General features: G+C 56.5%; 1 protein-coding gene across 1 annotated transcript; it reads right to left on the bottom strand.

The window, feature by feature from the left end:
- Positions 1-17397: 17397 nt before the first annotated feature.
- EN2 (engrailed homeobox 2) lies at positions 17398-21814 on the bottom strand. The gene is made up of 2 exons (XM_055420340.1): positions 20814-21814; positions 17398-17907 (listed from the first exon to the last, which is right to left on the bottom strand). The coding sequence occupies exons 1-2, from the start codon at positions 21475-21477 to the stop codon at positions 17591-17593; spliced, it is 981 nt and encodes a 326-aa protein (XP_055276315.1). The 5' UTR covers positions 21478-21814; the 3' UTR covers positions 17398-17590.
- Positions 21815-22076: the final 262 nt, after the last annotated feature.

Here is a 22076-nt window from a genome sequence, read left to right as displayed (position 1 = left end):
GAGGCATTAAGACATGTTCACTGGGAGCCTCTGGGAAGGACCTTCCCTCTCTCTAAGCGTGGGACCCCAGGGGTGGGAGTCCTCTGGGTGTGAACCAGGAAGCTTGAGACCCCCATTCTGGCCAGAAGTCAAATCATATCCATTCGGAAAGGAAGCATTAGAATGAAGCCAACAACTTTGAAGTCAAAGGGAGAGACAAAGAAAGCCAGCCCTGTGACACTGGTGAGCCTTGCTCAAGCCTTACCTGAAGCCATCTTACTGCTGGACTTTGGGGCTTGTTTAAGTCAGTTTTTTCTTCTTCTGTTTCTTGTGACTGAAAGCATCATGACACAGCTATAAATCCATTTTACATTAAACAACACTGACAGGCTGTTCAGAAAATTAAGACTATGGCTTCCCTTTTAATCACTTCATGGCAAATAGGTGGGGAAACAATGGAAACAATCACAGACATTCTTTTCTTGGGCTCCAGAAAAATCACTGCAGATGGTGACTGCAGCCATGAAGTCAAAAGACGCTTGCTCCTTGGAAGAAAAGCTATGACCAACCTAGACAGCATATTAAAAGGCAGAGACATCACTTTGCCGACAAAGGTTTGGTTTTTCCAGTAGTCAAGTATAGATGTGAGAGTTGGACCATCAAAAAACCTGAGTGCCAAAGAATTGATGGTTTTGAACCGTGGTGTCGGAGAAGACTCTTGAGAGTCCCTTGGTCTGCAAGGAGATTCAATCAGTCCATCCTAGATGAAATCAACCTTGAATATTCATTGGAAGGACTGATGCTGAAGGTGAAGCTCCAATACTGTGCCACCTGATGAGAAGAGCTGACTCATTAGAAAAGACCCTGATGCTGGGAAAGATGGAGGGCAAGGGGAGAAGGGGATGACAGAGAATGAGATGGTTGGATGGCATCAGTGACTCAATGGACATGAGTTTGAGTGAACTCCGGGAGTTGGTAATGGACAGGGAAGCCTGGCGCGCTGCGGTCCATGGGGTCGCAAAGTTGGACACAACTGACTGAACTGAACTGACAGGCTGGATAAATGAGGGCCTCGTGTTCATAATGATATCTGAGATGCTGTTGTGATCAGTGCATTTAAAAACCTTCCTTCAGTCATCGTCTTGTTTTCCTCTTGTGGACTATCTCAGTGAACAAATGGTAAGGGACGGTGACCATCACACTACGGCCCTCACATTTGGATGTTTAAAAGGCATCCTGCTGGTCGTGAGAATCAGCTAGACTAACAAGGACAGTCAGAATTTGCAAAGGAGAGGGGAAAAAAAAGTGATAGTCTCTGGAATCGTATCCTGATTTGGTTTCTTCTCTCTTTCCCAGAATTGGAGGTCCAGTGTTGGGAACAGGACTGCTTATCTTACTGCAGAGTCTGGATTCTCTTCCCAGGCCCGTGGCAGGGGCACCAGACTGGTCAGAGGGTCTCGGGTGTCCCCATGACCCTGTTCTGCCTCGGAAGCCTGATTCCTGTCCTCAGGCCTGTCACCCCCAGCCCCAGCCATGCCTCTGATGACAATCCGGCCCTGATTTGAGTCCTGGAAGCAGGGAGCTCCTCACATCCTGCTGACAGCAAGGCTCTAACCTCTAATGCTCTGAGCAGATGCCCAGTCAGTCCCCAAAAGGCAGCAGGAAAAGACTCCGACCTCCAGCTCACTCCATCATGGCTTGATTTCAGACCTGCAAGCAGTTAGCATTTGGCACCAAATGCAGTAACAGACAGATGCTGCCCCCACGTACACACGACTCACGTAACACACACACAGTCGGGTGTATGTGTGCGTGTGCACAAGCTGGTGTGAACCCACGAGCACCTGCATCCAGCCGTGGGCGGGCACACGAGGGTCACACACACGCACACACACACAAAGTGCCACATCCATTGCACGGGCTGCGTGCAGGGGCGCATACACGCGAGGCTCCCTGTAGCTGCACACTCACTCACCGCATGGGTGTGCATCTCACTCACAAGCATGCACACGCACCATACCAACGCGGGTGTGCATAGGCTCACATGGGCACACCTGGGCCAGCCCCTCCACGTACGTGGGATGCAGGATGCTTCTCCGCTCACCCCTCAAGGTGCCTGCGGCCACCCCCGCCCACCGCCCAGCTCACACGCCAGATAGGAGGCTATCAGGCCCCCGATGAAAACTCTGGTATTTCCTCTGCCTCTAGGATATTTTTAAATTTTCCAAGAGACAGCATTCTTGTATTGGAGAGTGGCTTGAATTAGGAAGTGGAAAACCCAACCATCCTTGAAGGCTGTCACAGGTGGGGCTCCCCAGGCAGCGCCGCTGAGCCAGGTGAGCGTCTTCTAGCTCCGGGATCCACGTGGCACGAGGCTGGGGAGCGGCTGGGCTGTGGGGCGGCCACCACGGTGGCCCCAGATGACCCCAGGGAGCTCTGGAGCCCGACTGGCCCTTTGGAAGGGCCCATATGCTCTAAAGCAGGTACGTCTTGGGGGAACCATTGGCTCCCATCTTGGGAAGCACCATCCTCAGAGCTCAGCTGAGGCTGAGACAGATACATGGGTCATAGCAAAGTTTCACCACCCAAAACACGAAAGGCTTTCACAGAGTGGGTCTCCCCGCTGGGGGCTCAGCCTCAGGACACGGGGGTCACCGCTGTGACTGTGGGAGTCACATCTGGACGGATGTTCTCAGAGATCACACCGGCTTCAGCCAGCCCACAGAAAACATGCTACACAGCGCGAGTGGCTTTTGTGGTGGGTGGGGGTGGCGAGACACCTGGCGACTCTGAATGGCAAGCGGTGAGCGTTCAGTTCAGTTCAGTCGCTCAGTCGTGTCCGACTCTTTGTGACCCACGGACTGCAGCACGCCAGGCCTCCCTGTCCATCGCCAGCTCCTGGAGCTCACTCAAACTCATGTCCATTGGGTCGGTGATGCCATCCAGCCATCTCATCCTCTGCTGTCCCCTTCTCCTCCTGACTTCAATTTTTCCCAGCATCAGGGTCTTTTCCAATGAGTCAGCTCTTTGCATCAGGTGGTCAAAGGATGGAGCTTCAGCCTCAGCATCAGTCCCTCCAGTGGTGCTAGGAGGATTGATGCTGGAAGGACTGATGTAAACATTACCAGGGGCCGAGAATTTAAGTAGAGCTCAGGCATGCACCTTGCATGGAATATAAAATAAACACTGGAAAAGGGAGATCGGTGAAAACCCTTCAGAAATGGTCCTCAAATCTCAGATGTGGGCAGGGAAGGAACTTGAAAGGGGTTGTTTTCACAGGCTATTTTCTGTGTAATACACACAGCACCCCAGAACTCTGCAGGACTCAGCGGAGTCCTTTCACAGGAGAAAGCATGTATCCTTCTGTTCCTCGACCCATGACTCAGCAGCAGTTCAGCTGCCCAGGGATGGGCTCAGCTGGGCGGCTGTGTGTGGGTGGGTCCAGGTCTGCATCACATGGGTTCATCTGGAGTCCAGGCTCCCTGGAGATTCCAGGCGCTGAAGTAAGCCTGCACTCTGCAAATAGATCACATCCAAAGCTCAGCAATGAAGCAGTAGGTATGCACTCTATGCAAAGAGGAGAGGGAGGAAAAGTGAGAATTTACTGAGAAACAGTCCTATCAACAGACCTAGGCAATGCTTTCTGTTGCTACCATTTTTGTTTCTGACTCTTGCCTTGTTTATGTTGAGATAAACTTAAGGTGCTGGCACTCCTGTCTTAACGTGCAGAGATTGTTTCCTTTACCTCTTCTTTTTCTGAGATCTCCTAGACTTTTCTACCAGGGCTGCCACTGCTCTTTGTGTAGATTAGAGAAAAGTTCCCCCACTGAGTAGAAGCCTTGATGAGTGGGTGGCACCTTTTTGCAATTTAGAAAAAGGCACCCCTTTCTTGAAGTGGATGCAACTCTATGCTAGGACAGAGAGCTTGGCAAACAGAACACAGGTTGAGTTTTAACCCCACCACCTCAGAGGCTGTCCTTGTGCAGTGAGCAACCTACTCAACTGTACATGGCATCCTGTTTCTGTACCACTCTTCTAGCTCTGCGCTAGCAAATAACATGACATTACACAAGTAGGTCAATGGTTGCCCTCTGAAAAACAAGAAGGAAAAGACTCCCATTGCTTTCCATATTCAGTAGTGCCTAGAAAATCGCATGGACAGAGGAGTCTGGTAGGCTGCAGTCCATGGGGTCGCTACTAGTCGGACACCACTGAGCAACTTCACTTTCACTTTTCACTTTCACACATTGGAGAAGGAAATGGCAGCCCACTCCAGTGTTCTTGCCTGGAGAATCCCAGGGATGGCGGAGCCTGGTCGTCTGCCATCTATGGGGTCGCACAGAGTCGGACACGACTGAAGCGACTTAGCAGCAGCAGCAGCAGCAGCAAACACTATATATTTCTGAATGGAGGGCTCATACAAGTTCACTCAAACAGATAGTTTTCTCTTCCTGAGATAGTAGAGATGAGAATGCAAATTTACTTGAGTTGGACAGTGTGACCCAGAGTGATCACAAAAGAGGGCTGGGAGTAGCAATATTGACATCAGCCTTGAATATTTACTATACGAAGATTATAAGAATAGTGCCAATATCAACTCATCTCAATACTGTTAGATGAGAACGTCTGACGACAGGGCGTGTGGCATGGCTCAGCAGCTTTGAACCTAGTGGTGGATAAGCCTCTGTACCAGAGACATTACATCACAATATCTTTGACCTCATTCTTAGCTTTTCCTTCTCAGCTCTCCAAGTAGACATCTATGTGGGCCATCCTGCCCTTTCAGATCCTCTAGGGGATCTTCCCAACCCAGGGATCAAACCCAGGTCTCCTGCATCGCAGGCGGATTCTTTACTGCCTGAGCCACCAGGGAAGCCCAGACTGTAGATATGAAACAGTTAAAACAAGGGACACGCATCCTTTAGCGTCCCAGGGGCCGTCAGTGTTTGCACTTGAATCTTCCTCCTCATTCTGGGTCGATGCCCTCAGAGGGAGAAGCAGGAAACGGTGAGGAACCAGAGGTGAAGGGTCATGGGCAGGGAGACCGTCCCTGTTCTCAGGACTGGCCGGCCCCAGAGTCAGGAAGGACGGGCCGCCCTCACCGATTGGACACACGGGGTTTCCGTTTGGCCGCTGGCCTGTGCTGCTCTCACGAGTTAGATGCGTGTCTCACTGTCCTGTCTCTGGTCCAAGGTGGGTTGGCAGGCTGTGATCCACGGTCACTCAGGGGTCCAGGCGGATGTGGGCTCGCTGCCCTGTGAGGTCACTGTCTATCCTGAGGCGTCAAGAGCTGCAGAGATGGGAAAGGAAGGGTGAGGGCTCTCAGAACTCACAAGCCCTGGACCTGAAGTCCAAGTGGGTCACTTTGCCCCAGGACCATTGGCCAGAGCTACTCCACTGTCCCCGACCTGCCCACCGGGAGGCTTGGAGACGTGCGGGTGTGTGTGGAATGTTTGGGGAGCCGTCGCCCCACAGTCCTCCCACAGTCGTCCTGTGCCCGGTGCCAGGCATCCACCACCAAGGCTCCCTCCTTGGGAGCAGCCAGCCGCGCCTCTGCCTGCCTGGGACCCGCCTTAAAAACACAATTACTGCTGGACCGGAAGCCTCAGCTCTGCCATTGCCAATGTGGCAGCTTTGGGAGGGTGACCTATGCCCTCTGGGCCTCATGGATGCCTTCCCAGGAACAGAACTGTGCTCCCGGGGCTGCGGGACAGGATTGCAGAGAGCTCCCAGGAAGGTTCATGCTGAGATAGGCGGGTGGTCGGGCTCAGGGCTTGGCAGGCCCCAGGGTGGCCAGAGGGTGGGACCTGGGTGAGCCGTGCCCAGGGAGGGCCCTCCGCCTGCCTTCATGCCTTCACATTGCACGGCCAGTCCGCTGAGAAAGTGCAGGATGAGGGGCCTCCATCTAAAGCTTCCCCCAAGGGTTCCCATCAAACAAGCGTCTGTTCTCCACTGGAAGCAGAATCTGGAACACAGGGTGCTGGGTTTGTCACGTGACAGCAGTGTGTCCCCTCCTGTCCTATCCCTGGCGCTGGCATTCTGCAGCCTCAGCAACAGCGCCCGTGCTTCCGGTTTGAGGGGCTCAGTCCCGACTCCCTGGATCCACTGCAGTGAACCAGACTCACTCCCCCGGGAGCTGGCAAGATGGCAGAAACATCAGCCATGATAACAGCTCCGTGTTAATGGGGGTCCTGGGCACCCAGCGAGACTCAGCGCCCATAGGTGCCCAGCAGGACCCAACACCACAGGGGCCCCTGCAGGACCCCCTCGACGTCTCCATCAGGACCCTGCATGTCATCCCCTCGCTCCAGGCACCATCCTGAAGGCCTCCAGGGGCGGCTCGGGGGGCCTCCCAAGAGCCCACAGGGGGTTTCTCTGCTTCCTTCCCTCCAGGTTTCAGAGGAGGAGATCGAGGCTGAGAGGGGAAAGGAACACTCTCAACAGGATAACTGTGTGCTATGCCCTGGAGAAGGGGATGGAAACTCACTCCTGTGTTCCTGCCTGGAGAATCCCCTGGGCAGAGGAGCCCACGGTCTACCGGGTCGCAGAGAGACAGACACGACCAGGTGACTCAACAGCGGTGTAATGCAGCACCCGCGGGGGCCTCTGCACGGACCGTTCTATAGGGGGACAGTGTCTCGCTGGGTCACACGGACGCTCAGGTCGGGGGGCCATGTCATGGATGCCACGGACCAGCAGAGGAAGCTGAGGAGCAGTGGCTGGAGGACGAGGACTCACCCAGACCCACTGTCCTCGCACCCAGGGAGAGCTCCACGGCTCAGTCTCCCAGCCCTTCCACGGTGGGGAAAACGGAGTCCACTGCAGAGGCTTTACTGGGAGATGATTTAAGAGAAGCCACGTTACTTGTGGAGTACTGGCTGGACTGGGCCGAAGAGTGTCCCCGCCCTGCCCAGAGTCACGTCCATTCATGAACCTGTGAACGTGACCTTATTTGAAAATAGCACCTTTGTAGATGGACGTGAAGGTGAAGTCATGCTGAATCCGGGTGGGCCTTCAATCCGATGTCACTGGTGTCTTTGTAAAAGGCGGATCTGGACGCAGACCGGCACGTGGGGAGAAGGCCGCGTGAGCACAGGGGCTGGGGCAATGCGCCCACAAGCCAAGGACACCAGGGGCTGATGCACCGAGGCTGGCAGAGGCAAGGGACAGACCATCCTGGAGGGAGCAGCCCTGCTGGCACCTGCCACCAACTCCTGACTTCCCTTCTCCAGGACTGAGACAAAAACCCCAGTTTGCGATGCTTGGTTGGGGCAGTCGCAGGAAGCCAGGCCCTGAGAGGGACCTCAGCAAGCACAAGGGCTTCCCTGGTGACTCAGATGGTAAAGAAACCACCTGCAATGCGGGAGACACGGGTTGAATCCCTGGGTTGGAAAGATCCCCTGGAGGAGGGCCCGGCAACCCACTCCAGCGTTCTTGCCTGGAGAATCCCATGGACAGAGGAGCCTGGTGGGCTACAGTCCATGCGGCCGAAAGAGCTGGACACGACTGAGCGACTGACACTTTCTTTCCAGCAACACTAGGTACAGTCGTGATTTGAGACAGAAAGACACAGTGGACCAAAAGTCTAGGTAATCTGACTGCTGGGACGGGAAACCCAAAGGAAGAGCTGGGATGTCTCCTGAGGAGGCTACCGGCCAAAGGACACGCACACAAAGAGTTGAGGTGCTCGGAAGGCTCTCCCGGGGAGCCCCTGGCTGCTGGCCACGGTGCTGCTCCCACCATGTACCAGCTGTGGGCTTATAGTAGCTGCAGTGGGGGCCACTCACCTCCTAACCTGAAGGGGCCTTGAGAGAATCGCGGTGGAAAGGGACATTCCTTAGACCAGGAAACCAGGGGGCAGTTTGGGGGGTGGAGGCTGCCCCTCCCCCAGTCGGCGGCCAGCCGCCTCCTCTGGGGTCCGGAGGGCCGAGGAGGGTCTTCCAGATGCAGGGCTGCAAGGCGAGCTTCAGCGTGAATCAGGTTTTATGCCCGAGGCAGAGGGGATTCTAACAGACACTGGAGCAGAAAGACAGAGATTGCCTTGCAGATGGCTGCCACGGGCAATACCTGGCAGGCAGGTTCCGTGGGGGAGCTTAACCTTCTGCAACCTCATGGTGGGCTCGCCAGCGAGTGATCAAACTCTGTCTCACACACTCAATCAGAGGCACAGATACACCTGCGCTCATCTCCAAGTTTTGCCACCATAGTTTTATTTGAGGCTGCCCTACAGGCTGACACCCCACCGACCATCTTACACACGCACGCCTGCACAGCTGACGCCGAGCAGAAACTGGAACTTAGGTAGCCAGGAACCTGCAACCTTGCTGCTAACCAGGGCAGTACTGAAAGTACAGTAGGAGCTCGGCAAATAATTAATAGTAATGAAAACTGACGTTGTAAAAATTAAAGGGAGAGGGCTGATGGAAAGGAATTGGTTTGGTTGTCAGACCCCAGGCCTAAAGGGAAACACATTGCTTTGGAGAATCTTTTAATTAATTCCAGAGTCTCCCCGTTCCTTCTCCGCCAAATGAGCTGAGTTTCTTTCCTGGGCAGGAGGCTCTGGTGCGACGCAGGGAGGGACGGGGAGAGCCGCATGGTTATCAGGGATCATCCCACCTCCATCCGGGAGCCTCCGGAATTTCCCTGCCCTCCCGGCAAAGAAAACTCAAGGTGGGGGTGACCACGCAGTCAGCCCGAAGAGGGGTTCGTTTTGTAAATGCACTTTTTTACTACCTATGAATAAACCAGGAGGTCTACCTCATTCATAGCTAAAATAAAAATGGATCTCTACAGTCTGACCAAGTTCAGCCACTGAGCTGCGGCATTAACTTGTATTCTAACAAGATTAAAATATATTTGTCCTGGGGATTAGCATACTTAAGTCCCCTTTCCCCTTTGGAGCGGTGGCAGGGCACTTTGATCTGCCTTGCGTGGCGAGAGCACGGCTTGGGCCCAGCTATCCGACTGCCAAGTGTGAAATCGGCCTGATGTCATCCTCAGTCTTCGTCTTTTACATCTTCCACCAGTTTAATTATATTTCCGCCACAAAGCTCCGGCGCCTCATTGCATATTCAAGTTTGACTAGGAAGCATTTAAAAAAAAAAAGGTGCGCAAGAAATACCCCTGTGGGGGGAAGGGAGGGAGCCACACCGTGTGGTGCAGAGGCAGCGCCCGGGCCCAGCCCTGGGTTTGCCCCGGACGCCCTCGCCTGCGTGGAACCGTGCGTCCACCTGGCCAGCCTGAGCTGGGCTGGGCGCCCTCGTGGGGCTCCAGGCGCAAAAGCCACTGTTACACCCACGCGTGGCGTCCAGGGCTACCGGCTTGTGACTCTGTGGGTCTGTATTACATTCATTCTCCCTGAGCTGGTTCTGTTCCCCTGGGGCTTGAAATCCACCCAGGGCGCTCCCTTTGCTGCGTAAAAGCCGCCTTCCTCTCAGCGAGCGAGCTGACGTGGCACCCAGGAATCGCCCACTTTGAGGCCCTGTGCAGCCACACACACACAAAAAAAATCCGAGTGCCCAAAAGGGCCGTGTCTGGCTGACCTCTGACCACCTTGAAGGAATCAGAGTTGAACTCTGCATCCAGATGCCAAATTCTGGCCCTCCAGCCCTTGGCGAATCCCCAGAGTTGCGGGGAAGGCCAGTCTGACTGCAGGACAGGCCTTGAGGTCCCAGCGGGACGCCTCCTAATACCTCCACCCCAGGGCCACCAGGGGCAGGCCAGGAGAGGGGAGCCTGGCCAGGCCTTGGTGCTGGGGGCACCCCTCCGAGGGCACTCTTGTCTGGGAGAGGAAGTGAACCCTCTGCAGGAGTGGCTGGCTTTTGACCTTCACCCCAGGCTGCCAGGCTCTGCTCACACCCCCGCTGGAGTGTCTCAGAGACCCTGCACTCTCCAGGGTCGCCAGTCTTTGGGTGTTACTTCCCCAAGCCAGCTGGACAGAATAGAAATGCAGATGGGCTTCCTGAGCCTTTGAGAGCATATTGGCCCTGGGCCACCTCTCCTCCTCGGACAGCCCGCTTTGTCCGAGGTCTCCCAAAGCCCCCTGCTTCTTCTGGGTGGGGGTGCACGCAGGTACAAACCATAGGTAGACTGAGTTGAAACTCACTTTCTCCATGTGTGGAAAATCAAGAGGCAACCCTGATACTCTTTTTTTTTAAGGTCCAAATTTAGGACCATCTTTATTTTAAATCATCAGTCTTGTTGAAATGGGAGGTTAACAACATATCACTTCTTCAACTGAATGATATAATTATAAAATTATCTCCACATAATTAGCTCAGGATTATGTTTCATTCTGGTTAGCATGTAATCAAAGCCTGTTATGCTTTTAGCTATAGGAATAGCAATTAATTTCAAAGGGGGTACTTAGACCCTTCACTATTTAGACAAAATAGCTCATCGTTCCAGGAGCAGGCGGCTGGCTCTTGGAGGAAGAGCGATGGTTGGGGTGGCTGTGATGCAAAGGTGGGGTGGGGTGCAAGGGGGACTCCAAGGCCTTCTCCCAGCCTCCCCCGCACTGTCTCATTGGGTGCCCACCTCCTAGGCGCTGAGTCCACCCATGTCTCATGGTGACTGAGGCTCACTGCTCAGTGTGGTAATTATTGATTAGAATGGGGAAGGGAGTCGCGTGTGAAGTTGCTGAGCCTCCATAGGAATCCAAGGCCCAGTATCTTGCTCATTTTGGGGGGAAAGCTTGGGGGAAAGAGCCTGATACGAATGGGAGTGCCTATGTTTTTGAGCCCTGTGATCACAAAGGGCACACCTAGCCGTGCTTGGAAAGAGAAGGGACTCCTGACTCTAGAAAGTGCTAACGGGACTCCTGTGGCTCTCTAGTAGGAGCTCCCATCACTGTTCCACTTTTCACAGCCACGGGAATATTCCGTCATTTCCCCCTTCCCCTCAAATGTTATAGAGAGGCCGCCTGGCATGGCAGAAGTGGACACTATGCCGGTGGCTTTGCCAAAGTCAGGCCTTGGGCTGGCCGGGCCCAGGGAGCTGAGTACGAGTTTCCCTGAAGAAGGAGCAGCGCTGTACTGTGTCACAGGCTTTCTGTGCTTTTCCTCGTAAACACCCCCTTGCAGGGAGCCTGTTAGGTAGCAGTTCCTCCTGCCTGAGACAGGAATGATTGGGCTTCAGGGCACAGGACTGCCTGTTCGCAAAACTCGGCCCTTTCCTTGCCCCAAGATTCTTTCAGTGAGAAGAAGGGCTGCTGTATAAGAATTTGCACAAAAAGATACGGAACTTCATATGCTGAGCCTGCACATGACGGGAAGCTCAGCCTAATTCTTTCCTAGCAGGCTTCAGTCTCGTGCCAAACAAATTTGCTGTTGTTCAGTTGCTAAGTTGTGTCCGACTCTTTGCCACCCCGTGGACTGCAGCCCGCCAGGCTCCTCTGTCCATGGGATTCTCCAGGCAAGAATACTGGAGTGCGTAGCCATTTCCTCCTCCAGGAGATCTTCCTGACCCAGGGATCAAACCTGTGTCTATTGTGACTTCTGCACTGGCAAGCAGATTCTTTACCACTGAGCCACCAGAGAAGTCCTAACAAACAGGTGTTTGGAAAGCAGCATGTCAGTCGTTCCTCCTAGAGACTGAAATCAGCTCGATTTAACCCAGATGTTTTGGCACTGGGAGCAGGGGTACAATCTTAGACTTAAAACTGACAGCCTCTGAGTTACTTAACCGGGCATGTTTCTCACAGTAGCAGAGGCATGGAACCGGCCTCGACAGGAGTAAATTCTGCAAAAGGCAGCTGACCCTGCCGTGTTCCCCCACTGCCTGAATCCAAAGAAACGCAGCTTTCCGGATTCACGTTTCGTTGGGGGGAAGTGTGAGTCAAAATCCTCAGGAGAAAGTTGTGGCCTAAAGGGGAAACTCGGACGGACCCACCACGGCGGCTCCATGAGGCGGGAGAGCCGGACCGGAGTCCTGGCGAAGTTGGAGGGGGCCGGGAGGGGCGGCAGACCCCCAAACCGGGCAGCAACTCCTCGCGGCGCGCCTGGCAGCTGGAGCCTGTGATTACCCATCCAGAGAGGAGAGAAAAGCAGGGAGCGGGGAGAGAAAGGGCAGTTAGCGGAGGGGGTAGGGCCGGGGGAGGCGGAGGGCAAAGCCCGGCGCAGAGCCTGACAGTCCTCTCGCAGACAAAGGACTTGGCGGGAGGAGCGAACCCCGAACGCGCCGGCTGAAAGGCGCGGGCCGCGCGCTTGGATCGCGCGGCCAAGTTTCTCAGCGCGACAGATGGGGCCGAGCGCCCCCCGCCCCCGGCCCAACCCGGCCCAACCCTCCAGACGGTCCACGCCTGCAGTGACCCCCACCCGCCCTCGGCCCCACGGAGGACCCCCAGGCGGGGGCGGGGGCAGGCCCCTCCCGGCCGCGCTCCCCACTCGGGCCGCCTCCGCGGACGCGGTCCACTGAGGCCCCGTGCTCTTCTTCTCTCCCCGGGTGTCTCTGGGGAGACTGGGCTGGGGGCTCTTTGGGACGCCTTCCAGCCTGAGGGGGCGAAAAGGAGGCAGAGGAGGCTGGTCTCCCCCACTCTTTGTTCTGGGCAAAGCTCTAGGCTCGGCCCTGGAAGGAGGGGTGGGGAGGGACCGCCAATGGGGCAAGGCCCGGGCTCTGGTCCTAGCGTTCCCTGAGATGCGAAGCGCCTAGGGGGTCTGGGGACTCCCTCCCTCCGCCCAGAGGCGTTGTCGGGGCCTGGCAAAGGCTGGGGCCCGGGTCGGCAGGGCAGCAAGCTGAGCCGCACCTGTTCCAGAGACTCTTGGGGCTCCCCACCGCCCCTGTGCTGGCCTAAGATGACGAGGTGGTCAGTCATCCCGATGGCTACACAGGAGGCTAACAACAACAACAATAATAATAACGCGGTCCTCCTCAACCTCACCAGCCAGGCCGGGTGTGCCGCGGACCACTGGGTTAAATCTCACAATGAGAAGTCACTTTAATGACTGTTATTACATTTCAGGCGATTTCAAAAATGTCTTTTTGTTTGCTCTGGGCGGGGAGCATAAACAGAATGAACTATCTGAGATTAATAATGAAAATATGAATGGTCTACTTGGGCTTGCGCAGCCCGGCTCCCGTCGTGCGCCTTGCAGCTCAAGGCGCAGGTACCGCGCGCGCGCTGGTCTCCTCCGCAAAGGGCAGCCCCGGGGTCGCGGGGCTCAGCGCAGCGCCAGGCCTGCCCGCGGCAGCCCCTCGCCCACCACCCAGCCCACCCCGCCCGCCTGCTCTTGAAGCCAGAGGCCTCGCCCTCGGCCCTCATAGGAGAGGGAAGCGCGCGCAGAAATGGGGTCCCCACCCAGAGGTCGGGCGCGGGGCTGCAGTGTGTGCCTGGAGGCGGCGCGGGGTGCCGGTTGGGGGGTCAGTTTCCCCGGAGGCCTTGGGCGCCAGTCGCTATTAATCTCCTAGGGCGCGGCGGCCCGGCCGGGCGAGTGGCAGTTTTCGGCAGAGCCGGGACCTTCCTGGGGGCTCTTGGGGAGCCTCCCCGTGCGGGCAGAGACCGGAGAGGTCGGATATTAAACCAGCGGGAGACAGAATGACTTTTAGTCGAGACAGAGCAAGCAAACACGGCCTCGCAGCCGGCCCCGCGCGGCCGGCAGGCGTATTTGCATATATAGTGTGTGATGGTTGCCGTATGCGTCGCATGCCAGGGCACACCTGTGCCAAGCGGTCCAGAAGCCCCAGCGATTTGCCTTTTTCACCCACGGGAAAACAGGAACGATGGAACCTTCTCGAAGATCAGACTGGTGGCGCCCGCTTTTGCCCCCTAAAGAAAGTCCTTGGCAGTCCACTTCCTGCAACCTTCGCTGGGCCGGTGTTGACCCTCGGATTCTGACTCCATCCTGAGGGTGGGGGCTCACTTATTCGACCCCACTGGGCAGCTGGAGGAGGGTCTGTCTAAGCACCAAGCAATCCCTCTGGGTCTCTGGTCCTGCACCCTTGGGGGAGCATGTTCCACTGGCCTGGGGGCTGCGACTGTCCACGCTCAGCTCCCAGGCCTCAGCCTAGTCTCCGCAGCTAAGAAGGCCTGGGGACACAACCAAGCCGGAGGGTGGGGGCGGTGCAGCTGCAAGCCGCAAGGACTTCCTTCCTAAAGGAGCTTTCCTCTGAGAACATTTAGGAAACCCCTCCTGCTGCGGGGGTGACAGTCTGGTGGGGTCCAGGTGGGGCATCACCGGTACTGCAGTCTGGGTCCAGATCCGAGCTGGGCAGAGCTGTGGGGGCCCAGGTGGAACTCAGTGGTGGCCGGACTTCACAAAGGGGCATCGCCTGCCCTGCAGCCTGACTCTGGTCTCCACTGTCTGTGCTCAGTTGCTTTGTTGTGTCCAACTCTTTGTGACCCTATGGACTGTAGCCCTCCAGGCTCCTCTGTCCATGGTATTCTCCAGGCAATAATACTGGAGTGGGTTGCCATTTCCTTCTCCATGGGATCTTCCCCACCCAGGGATGGAACCCATGTCTCTTGTGTATCCTGCATTGGCAGGTAGATTCTTTACCACTGTGCCACCCGGGAAGCCAGCTCCTAGTGAAAGCAGCTGGTGTACACTGAAGTGGCTCTCCATGAGTTATGAGAGAAAATTTAAAACATATAATAAACATAGGCGCAAAACCAGACTTTCAGCGTTTGGAAGGTCTGAGAGTTCATTTAGTCCAATTTCCTACTGGAAGGTGGGGGGGGAGCAAAAGCAAAACCTTATGCCACTGTAGGCCTAGTGTCTGCTTGCACACCTCTGAGGATGGGGAGCTCATTACCTTACAAAACCATACATTGCCCCTTAACAGCGCTATGATTTGCCAGTGGGATGAAAGACAAAAGTTAAAAATGATTGCTGAATGTTGCTATGTGATCTTTTTATTAAAAGGAAGGAGAGGCCAATCAGGTAATAGAAGTTAGGCTAGTATGGTTTTGTTTTGTCTTTAGGAACGCCCAGATCTGCGCAGGGGCAGAGTAGTGGCTAAGGAAGACGTGGTCCCGCCCCATTAATGCTCCTGGGACCAGGCAGCGGGACCAGGCTCTGGAGCCTCTGCAGCAAGACCCCAGAACGTGTCTTTGCAAAACCCGGGAGCAGTTCAGCTCCTGCCCGGAGGCCCAGCGTCCTTCCCCTTGGGAAGCCAGTGTGGAACTAAATGCCTAAAAGGTCGGTCGCCTTGGGAACAGACGACCCTCTCTAGTCTCTGAGGTCCTTTTACTGGGAGCAGAAAACTAGCCAAGAGAGTTTGGAAATAGAGCAGTTGGGTTTACAGGGCCACTTCGGCTGTCTTCTGAGGCCAGGTGAGTTGCAGGTCCCGAGGTCAAAACTCCCATCCACTTCCGGTTCTTTCCCTGCATCCGCCTTGGGATGCCGTTTGTTCGTCCGGGTCCTCTGCTCTGGGGAAAAGACAACAACCCGACATAAAGGGGAAGAGCCTCTTTGTCTCAGGTCAAGTGAGAGCTCCTTTCCCCAGGGGCTGAGCGCCTCTGTCCGGGAGCAGCCAGGGCCAGAGACCTGTTGCATTCTGCAGGATTTTAAATATTTATTCAAAGAAAAAGCACCGAACTTTGGAACACTTCCGGTAAAGAAATGTGTACTTAAAATTCTTTTGGTTGTTCTGTACTTATACAGGAGACATCCAGAGTGTCTTCATTATTAAAAAAAAAAAATTATGCCTCTGGCTACAAAGGTAGGCATGCCGTGGAGGGAAAGACCTGAGCACCTGAGCACCATGGCTGGTCAGCTGGGCTCAGAAACACACTTTAAAAAAACCTACTCATTCCATCTTGGACAACTGATATTTTACAATAAAGTTTTTTTTTTTTATTTAATGTAACTTTCAAGAATTTCAACACACAAAAATGCAGGGGGAATGTTCACAATTTTGATAACCACAGTCGTGAATAGAAACATTCATTTCTTATAAGATTATAAATATTTGCTACTGGAACTGTAAAATGCACATGTGTAATAAACTAAAAAATAAAAATAAAAAAATAAAAACCCCAAAACTTTGCTTCCTGCTAAAAAGGCATATCATTTCATTGAATTTCCTAAGCAGCAGATGGTTATTCACAGAATTTTAAATTACAATTTTTGCTTTTAGCTTTTTTTCTTAAAAAAAAAAAAAAGGTTTACGCTAGTATGTACAAAGTGAAACTATTATCGCAGTGAAATAAAGAGGTTTAAGGCAAAGAGAGAAGTTCACCCTCAGTCCTCAGGGTAGGGCCCGGGGCACCCCCCCCAAGGCTGTCCCGGCACAGACGGACATTTGGACACAATTCTTTTTCCATACATTATACAGAAGACAGTGTGGAGCTACAGATGTAGAGAATGTGTTTGTTTATATATATGTACCTGGTGGGGATATATTGAATATATTTCATTTACACTGTACCACACTTCAAAAAATAAAATGTATATTTAAAAAAAAACAAGAAAAGACAAAAAGAGATAAGAAATGATTATTTACACATTTTCTTCTTTCCTCTAGATCCTGGAGAATTCTGAGTTCCTTTAAAAGTCAAGGTAGCCACATGTTCTGGAACTGTGGACTCTTATTACACGCCTACTTGTGTGTGTGTGTGAGCACACATCTATGCGCACACGCACACACATCTTTACCATGGAAGAATGCTCTCTATAGCAGAAGCGGCCACATGAAAAAAGAAAAAAGAAAAGAAAGTGAAGGAAAAGGAAAGAAGGGAACCGCCAGCTCCTTCTCCAGGCCTCTGCAGCCCTCGAGGCATAACCAGCAGACCTTGCCTGCGTTTCTGGGGTCCCCCGGGCATTGCCTGGGCAGCTGATGGAGCCGCAGGAGAGCTTCTAGGCCCAGGTCTGGAGGGACAGGGCGGCCCCGAAGCCTGTGGGCCTCCAGTCACTGGCGCCCTGAGCCCCAGAGTGGTGCCAGAGGTGGGACACTCCGGCGTTGGAGGCGGGCAGCTGGACAGGGGACTACGACGACACAGATGCAGACCGAAGGCAGGGAGGCGCGGGCCATGCCTCGGCGAGGAGGAGGAGACGGGGAGGGAAGGCAGGAGGCGGGGAGGAGGGGGGCTGGCGTGGGCCCGGCCCAAGCAGCCCCGGGGAGCAGGGCACTGGACCGAGGCCCAGGCGCCCTTTCCCTGCGGTGGCGGTGGCGGGCCTGGGCATGCGGACCCTCCTGCTGGCCTCACCAAGCCCACAAAACAAAGTGGCAGAACTCATAGACCAAGTAGGAGCTATTTATTCAGTTCACAGTCGTGTGAAATGCAGCAATAAAAATCTTTGGACTTCAGCAAGTTGTTTTAATTTTTTCTTCTTTTGAAATAAAAAAAAAGTGTCCGATGTCCCATAATGGAACTTAGGGGATTAAAAAAGATGAAACCCTAAGTAGCCCCCTTTGCAAAAAACAAACAAAAAAACCCAACATAAAATTAGCATAATCTCATAAACATAAAAAAACTCAAAAAATATTTTATAGTCAGATATTTGGATTTTACACCTCCTGTAAATTATATATACATAGAATATTGCAGAACCATAGCTAATACACGATATCGTCACTATTAATGCTGGTATAATTTTTATACACTGGCCCTTATTTCTGATTTTAAATTATTGCATCGTTTGGCCGGGCGGGCCGGGACAGGGCGCCTGCCGCCCTACTCGCTGTCCGACTTGCCCTCCTTGGCGGTGGTGGAGTGGTTGTACAGGCCCTGCGCCATGAGGTGCACGGCCAGCGTGTTCTTGCTGCCCGTGGCCTTCTTGATCTTGGCGCGCTTGTTCTGGAACCAGATCTTGATCTGCGACTCGTTGAGGCTGAGCTCCTGCGCCAGGCTCTGGCGCCGCTGCTCCGTCAGGTACCTGTTGGTCTGGAACTCGGCCTTGAGCCGCTGCAGCTGCTCTGCCGTGAAGGCCGTGCGGGGCCGCTTGTCTTCTTTGTTGGGGTTCTTCTTCTTTGGTTTGCGAGACCTGGGACCTGGGGAGGCGCGGTGGACAGAGAGCGAGGGTTAGGAGGGCTCCGGGTCGTGGGGGGCGGGTCACCGCCTCACACAGGAGGCTGCCCCAGCCGGGGGCACGGGAGGAAAGCAGGGCTGGGTTTGGGGAGGGCCGGGGCGGAGCTCTCCTGGAGGGGGCGGGGAGGGGGGCAGGGAGGTCTGCAGGAGCAGTGGGCTTGGGGGTAGAGGGCAGACTTAAGGGAAAAGTCAGGACAGCAAAAACCCCAAAGCTCTGTGGCCAGGCCTTTTCGAGTCGTGGACTGAAGTTCTGTCCACGAATGGGATGGCTTTGGGGAGAGAGCTGAGGGGGACTGACTGGAGGTGGGTGGGGCAGTCAGAGTAGCAGGGAGAGCCCTGTGGGTGCAAGGGGGTCTCCCCACAGGTCCGGAGGCTGTGGGAGCCAGCCTCAGGTGGGTGCTGAGAACAGGAGGAGTCTGCCTCCCCCAGTCAGCCCTGTGGGCCCCTTTCCTTCAAGGGGAAGGAGCACAAGCTTCCCACCCTTCACCCCACCAGGTCTCCCCCAGTCCCTGTCCAAGAGAGGGGACACGCTGCTGCCAGCCCAGGAGCTGAGGAGGCCACGGGGACCCCGCTGACCTTGGGAAGAAGGTTCACACTTCTTCAAACCTTCTTCCCTCCACACTCTTCCCGATGGGCCGCCCCACAGGATGTGAGGTTGGTGCGGGATGGTGGCGCTGGGGATCCTAGGACCCCGACATCGGAAAGGGCCTGAGAAAGGCGACCAAGTGTTGTCTTTTTCTGGGTTTCCGAAGGTCAGATGGGGCGAGGAGAGGAAAGAGGCCTTTGCAGGAGGGGGTGGTGGCTGCAGGTCTGGGGGTCTTAATCTGTGAGGTGTGTGAAGTCTCGCTGGGGGCTGGCTCCCGCTTCTTCCGAGGAGCCCTGGCTGAGAGGCTGAAGACTAGAGTAGCCAGGTCCCCGCCCCTCGCCCCACCGGACTCTGCGGGGTGAAGTCCCCGGGGGCACTCGGACCAGGTGGGTGGATCATCACCCGGGCCTTCCCTAGCTAGGGATCTGGGGCGGTCTGCAGAACCAGGAGGCCCGGGGGACTCCCTCCTCCGCCCACCTAGCCTTGCGCTGTCTCCAAGAGCCACGATGGGAAAAGGAGGGCAGAGACCGGTGGAGAAGGGGCACCGGACTGTTCGGCTCAAGCCCCGGGCCTTCAAAATTGGAAACACACCCAGGCGCACACCCACCCGGGCCCACCGCGCCCCCCGCCCCCACCGCGCAAACTCGCTCACACTCCGAGGTCGCCGGCTCCTGCCTGCTGCAGCCTGGCTTTTTCCCGGAGGGTGCGGATTCGGGGCGGCTGCCCACGTCCCGGGGGCGCCGCGCAAGGCGGGCAGGGGGCGGCCCTGCGAGGCCTCTCCACAGGCCCGGCGGAGGCCCCCACCGCGGCCTCGAGCGGCGCAGCCCGCCCGCCGTCCCCACCCGCAAACTCCCCCGGTTCCGGGGCGCTCGCACACGCCATCAGCCCACAAAAGGCCTGGGCCACTTTATGGAAAGGAAATCTCCCTAAAATCAGAAATTTTAGTTCCTTTTCCTTCTTGATTTTCGTTCAAAACGCAAACACTTAAAAGAGTCTCGGAAAGACCAAACGTCCGCAACAAAACAAAACAAAACAAAACTCTGCGTCGTTGCTTTCGTAAACGCCCGGAAACACACATCTTATCTTACGGGGGCTTTTTTTTTTTAAGTCCAGGAAGACCAGCCACTGAGCCAGGCCCGACTGCCGGGCTTCCTCCGGCCTCCGGGGCCTGGCGCGGCCCGAGTCCCGCGCCGCACAAAGCCGGGCCGCGGCTCCTCGCCGGCCGCATTGTGAGCCTATATGTTAATTAAATATTAACAAAGGAGAGAGGCGAGAACAATGGAGCAAATTTCAGATCTAGCTGGAGAAATTGGGGTTTCATCAGAGATACACACAGACCGTTTCGGCGGGCAGGCGACCAGGGGGTGACTTAGTTGCGCTGTGAACTGTGTAAACGACCCCCGCAAAACAGTTGAGGGTTCGGGGAACAGGGGGGTCCGGTCTGCGCGGCCGGCTCGGGGACAAACGGAGTCTGAGCCTAATGGCGGTTCGCAGCCGCAGACCCTCATTTACTGCGGCTCATGCTTCTATGGGGTCGTGGACTCAGCTTTTAAAAATCCCGGGTCTATGAAAAAGACGCCCAGAAGCTCTGCACACCCTCACCGGCTCCCCTGCACACTTCCTCTGAAATCTGTTCCTTTCCTCCCCAGGAAAGCTTGGTAAAGGTCCAGTCTATCTGGGGACAGTAGGCCTTCCTCCTCCAAGCTGTGTCCGCACCTCTTGGCAAATCAAAGGAGGCACAGGGCGAAGGGCTCCTCTCTCCCTTCCTTCCTCTGTGGATCCCTCCACCGGCCCCTGGGCAACCCCAGCTGAGGACTACCAGCCGAGCCTCGCTTTCTTCCCCGGACACCTCTTCGAAACTGCGGTCTCTGGGCCGGCTGCGCGTGGGTCCGGGTCTGGACCGAGTTGGAAGAACAAGCTAGGGTGTGCGCTTCCGGGCCTGTTTTCCAGCCACCCCCGTTCCCACCAAATAAACTCCAGCCAGGGCAGGGTTGGGCTAGGGACTAGGAGAAGCCCCCCAAATCAAGGGAGAACGGAGGTCCTGGTACTTTTCACCGTTCTAGGAAATCTGTAGCCCCGAGTGAATCAGCCCTGCCCCTCTCCGCCGGGCCGCGGCCCGGGTCAGCGTCGGGCCGCACACAATGTTGCTGTGTGCGTGTCTTTGTGTTGGGGGCGAAGGATGCTCGTGTCTTCTTCCTCCCGGTAAGTTCCCGCCCCAGCGCTGCCCCCGCAACCCCGTGGGCCTCCCCACGGCGGGCCGGGGCACGGGTCCCCAGGGCTCACCTGAAGAAGGTCGGTCCGAGTAACGCGTGCAGTAGACCCAAGCCGGCCAGAGCATGGGCTGCGCGCCCAGGTTGGCGCTGGCCTGCGAACTGTCCGAGTCTGAGCTCACCGACAGGTCGCCGCCGCCCAAGCCGCGGGCCTTGAGCGCCCCGTCCAGGGGACCTCCGGGGTCTCCGACTTTCTTGGCGCCGCTGTGCAGTGAGAGCGCCTTGGAGCCGCCTTCGCCGTCACCCGGAGAGTCGCTACCGCCACCGCCGGGCAGCGGCCCGCCTGCCCCGGGCGCCCCGGGCGCGTTCTGCCGGGGCTCCCGGCCCGACCCCAGGAGCTGCTCCGCGCCGCCCGCGCCGCCACCTCCCTCCACGCCGCCTTCGCCGCCTGCCCCGGCGCCTCTGCCTCCTCCGGCGCCGGGACAGCACGTCCCCGCGTCCTTTCTCCGGCCAAACTCGGGCCGCAGGATGTTGTCGATGAAGAAGTTGGTGATGCGGTGTGGGTGCTGGTGGTTGCCCGGCGCCTGCAGAACCGCAGGCAGCATCAGAGCCCGCCGGCGGCCAGTGTCCGCGTCGCCCGGGCTGCCGGCGCCGCCGCTGGGGCTGGATTCCGGCGGCCGCTGCCCCTCCGCCGCCGCCGCCGCCGCTTCGCTGGGCTTGGGGTCATTCTCCTCCATGCTGCTCGCAACAAATCCCGAGTCGGTTCTCCGGGGAGACCCTCCAGTCAGCCTTCCGCTCCTCCTATCCGCACGCGGAGACTCCCGAGGCCGGCCGGTGTCCCTTCCCCGCCGACTCTCCCGAGGGCGAGCCCGGCGGCCGCAGCCAGGGCTGGAATCCTACACGTCGCCAGCCGCGCTCAGAGCCGAAGCCACGTTCCGATCCACGAGTTGAGTTAGAAAATACGAAGAGTCGCCCCGCGCCGAGACGCCGGGAGATTCAAAACAGTCCGGTCCGAGTCTTCGCAGCGCACCCAGGCGCTAGACGGTCACAAGGGTCCGGCGCGGACCCGGGGCGCCTCGGGGCTCCGCGCGCCTCTCCACGTCCGGCTGCCTCCGGCTCCGGCGCCGCCGCCGCCCGGCCGCCCGCGGCTGGAGCTCCGCGCATGCAGGCAGCGCGCTCGCCTGCGCTCACGCCCGCCGGGGCCCGCTCGGGCCAGCGCCGCCGCCGCCGCCGCCGCCCGGCCGCCCCCGCCCGCGCGCCCCGGCCGGCCCTCTAGGGTGCGGGGCGCGAGCGGTCAGCGCGCCCGCCGCCGCCAGCACGCACATGGAGGCCCACG

The sequence above is a fragment of the Moschus berezovskii genome, chromosome 3, assembly GCF_049115385.1.
Source record: "Moschus berezovskii isolate FMDL1 chromosome 3, NW_MosBer_1.0, whole genome shotgun sequence".
Lineage (NCBI taxonomy): Eukaryota > Metazoa > Chordata > Mammalia > Artiodactyla > Moschidae > Moschus > Moschus berezovskii.
This window is presented reverse-complemented; position numbering and strand designations above follow the sequence as displayed.

Coding starts and splice junctions, on each gene's coding strand:
- EN2 (XM_055420340.1), bottom strand. CDS start 21,477: ATGGAGGAGAATGACCCCAAGCCCAGCGAAGCGGCGGCGGCGGCGGCG. Junction 17,908..20,813: donor CTCGGACCGACCTTCTTCAG/GTGAGCCCTGGG, acceptor GCGCCTCCCCAG/GTCCCAGGTCTCGCAAACCA.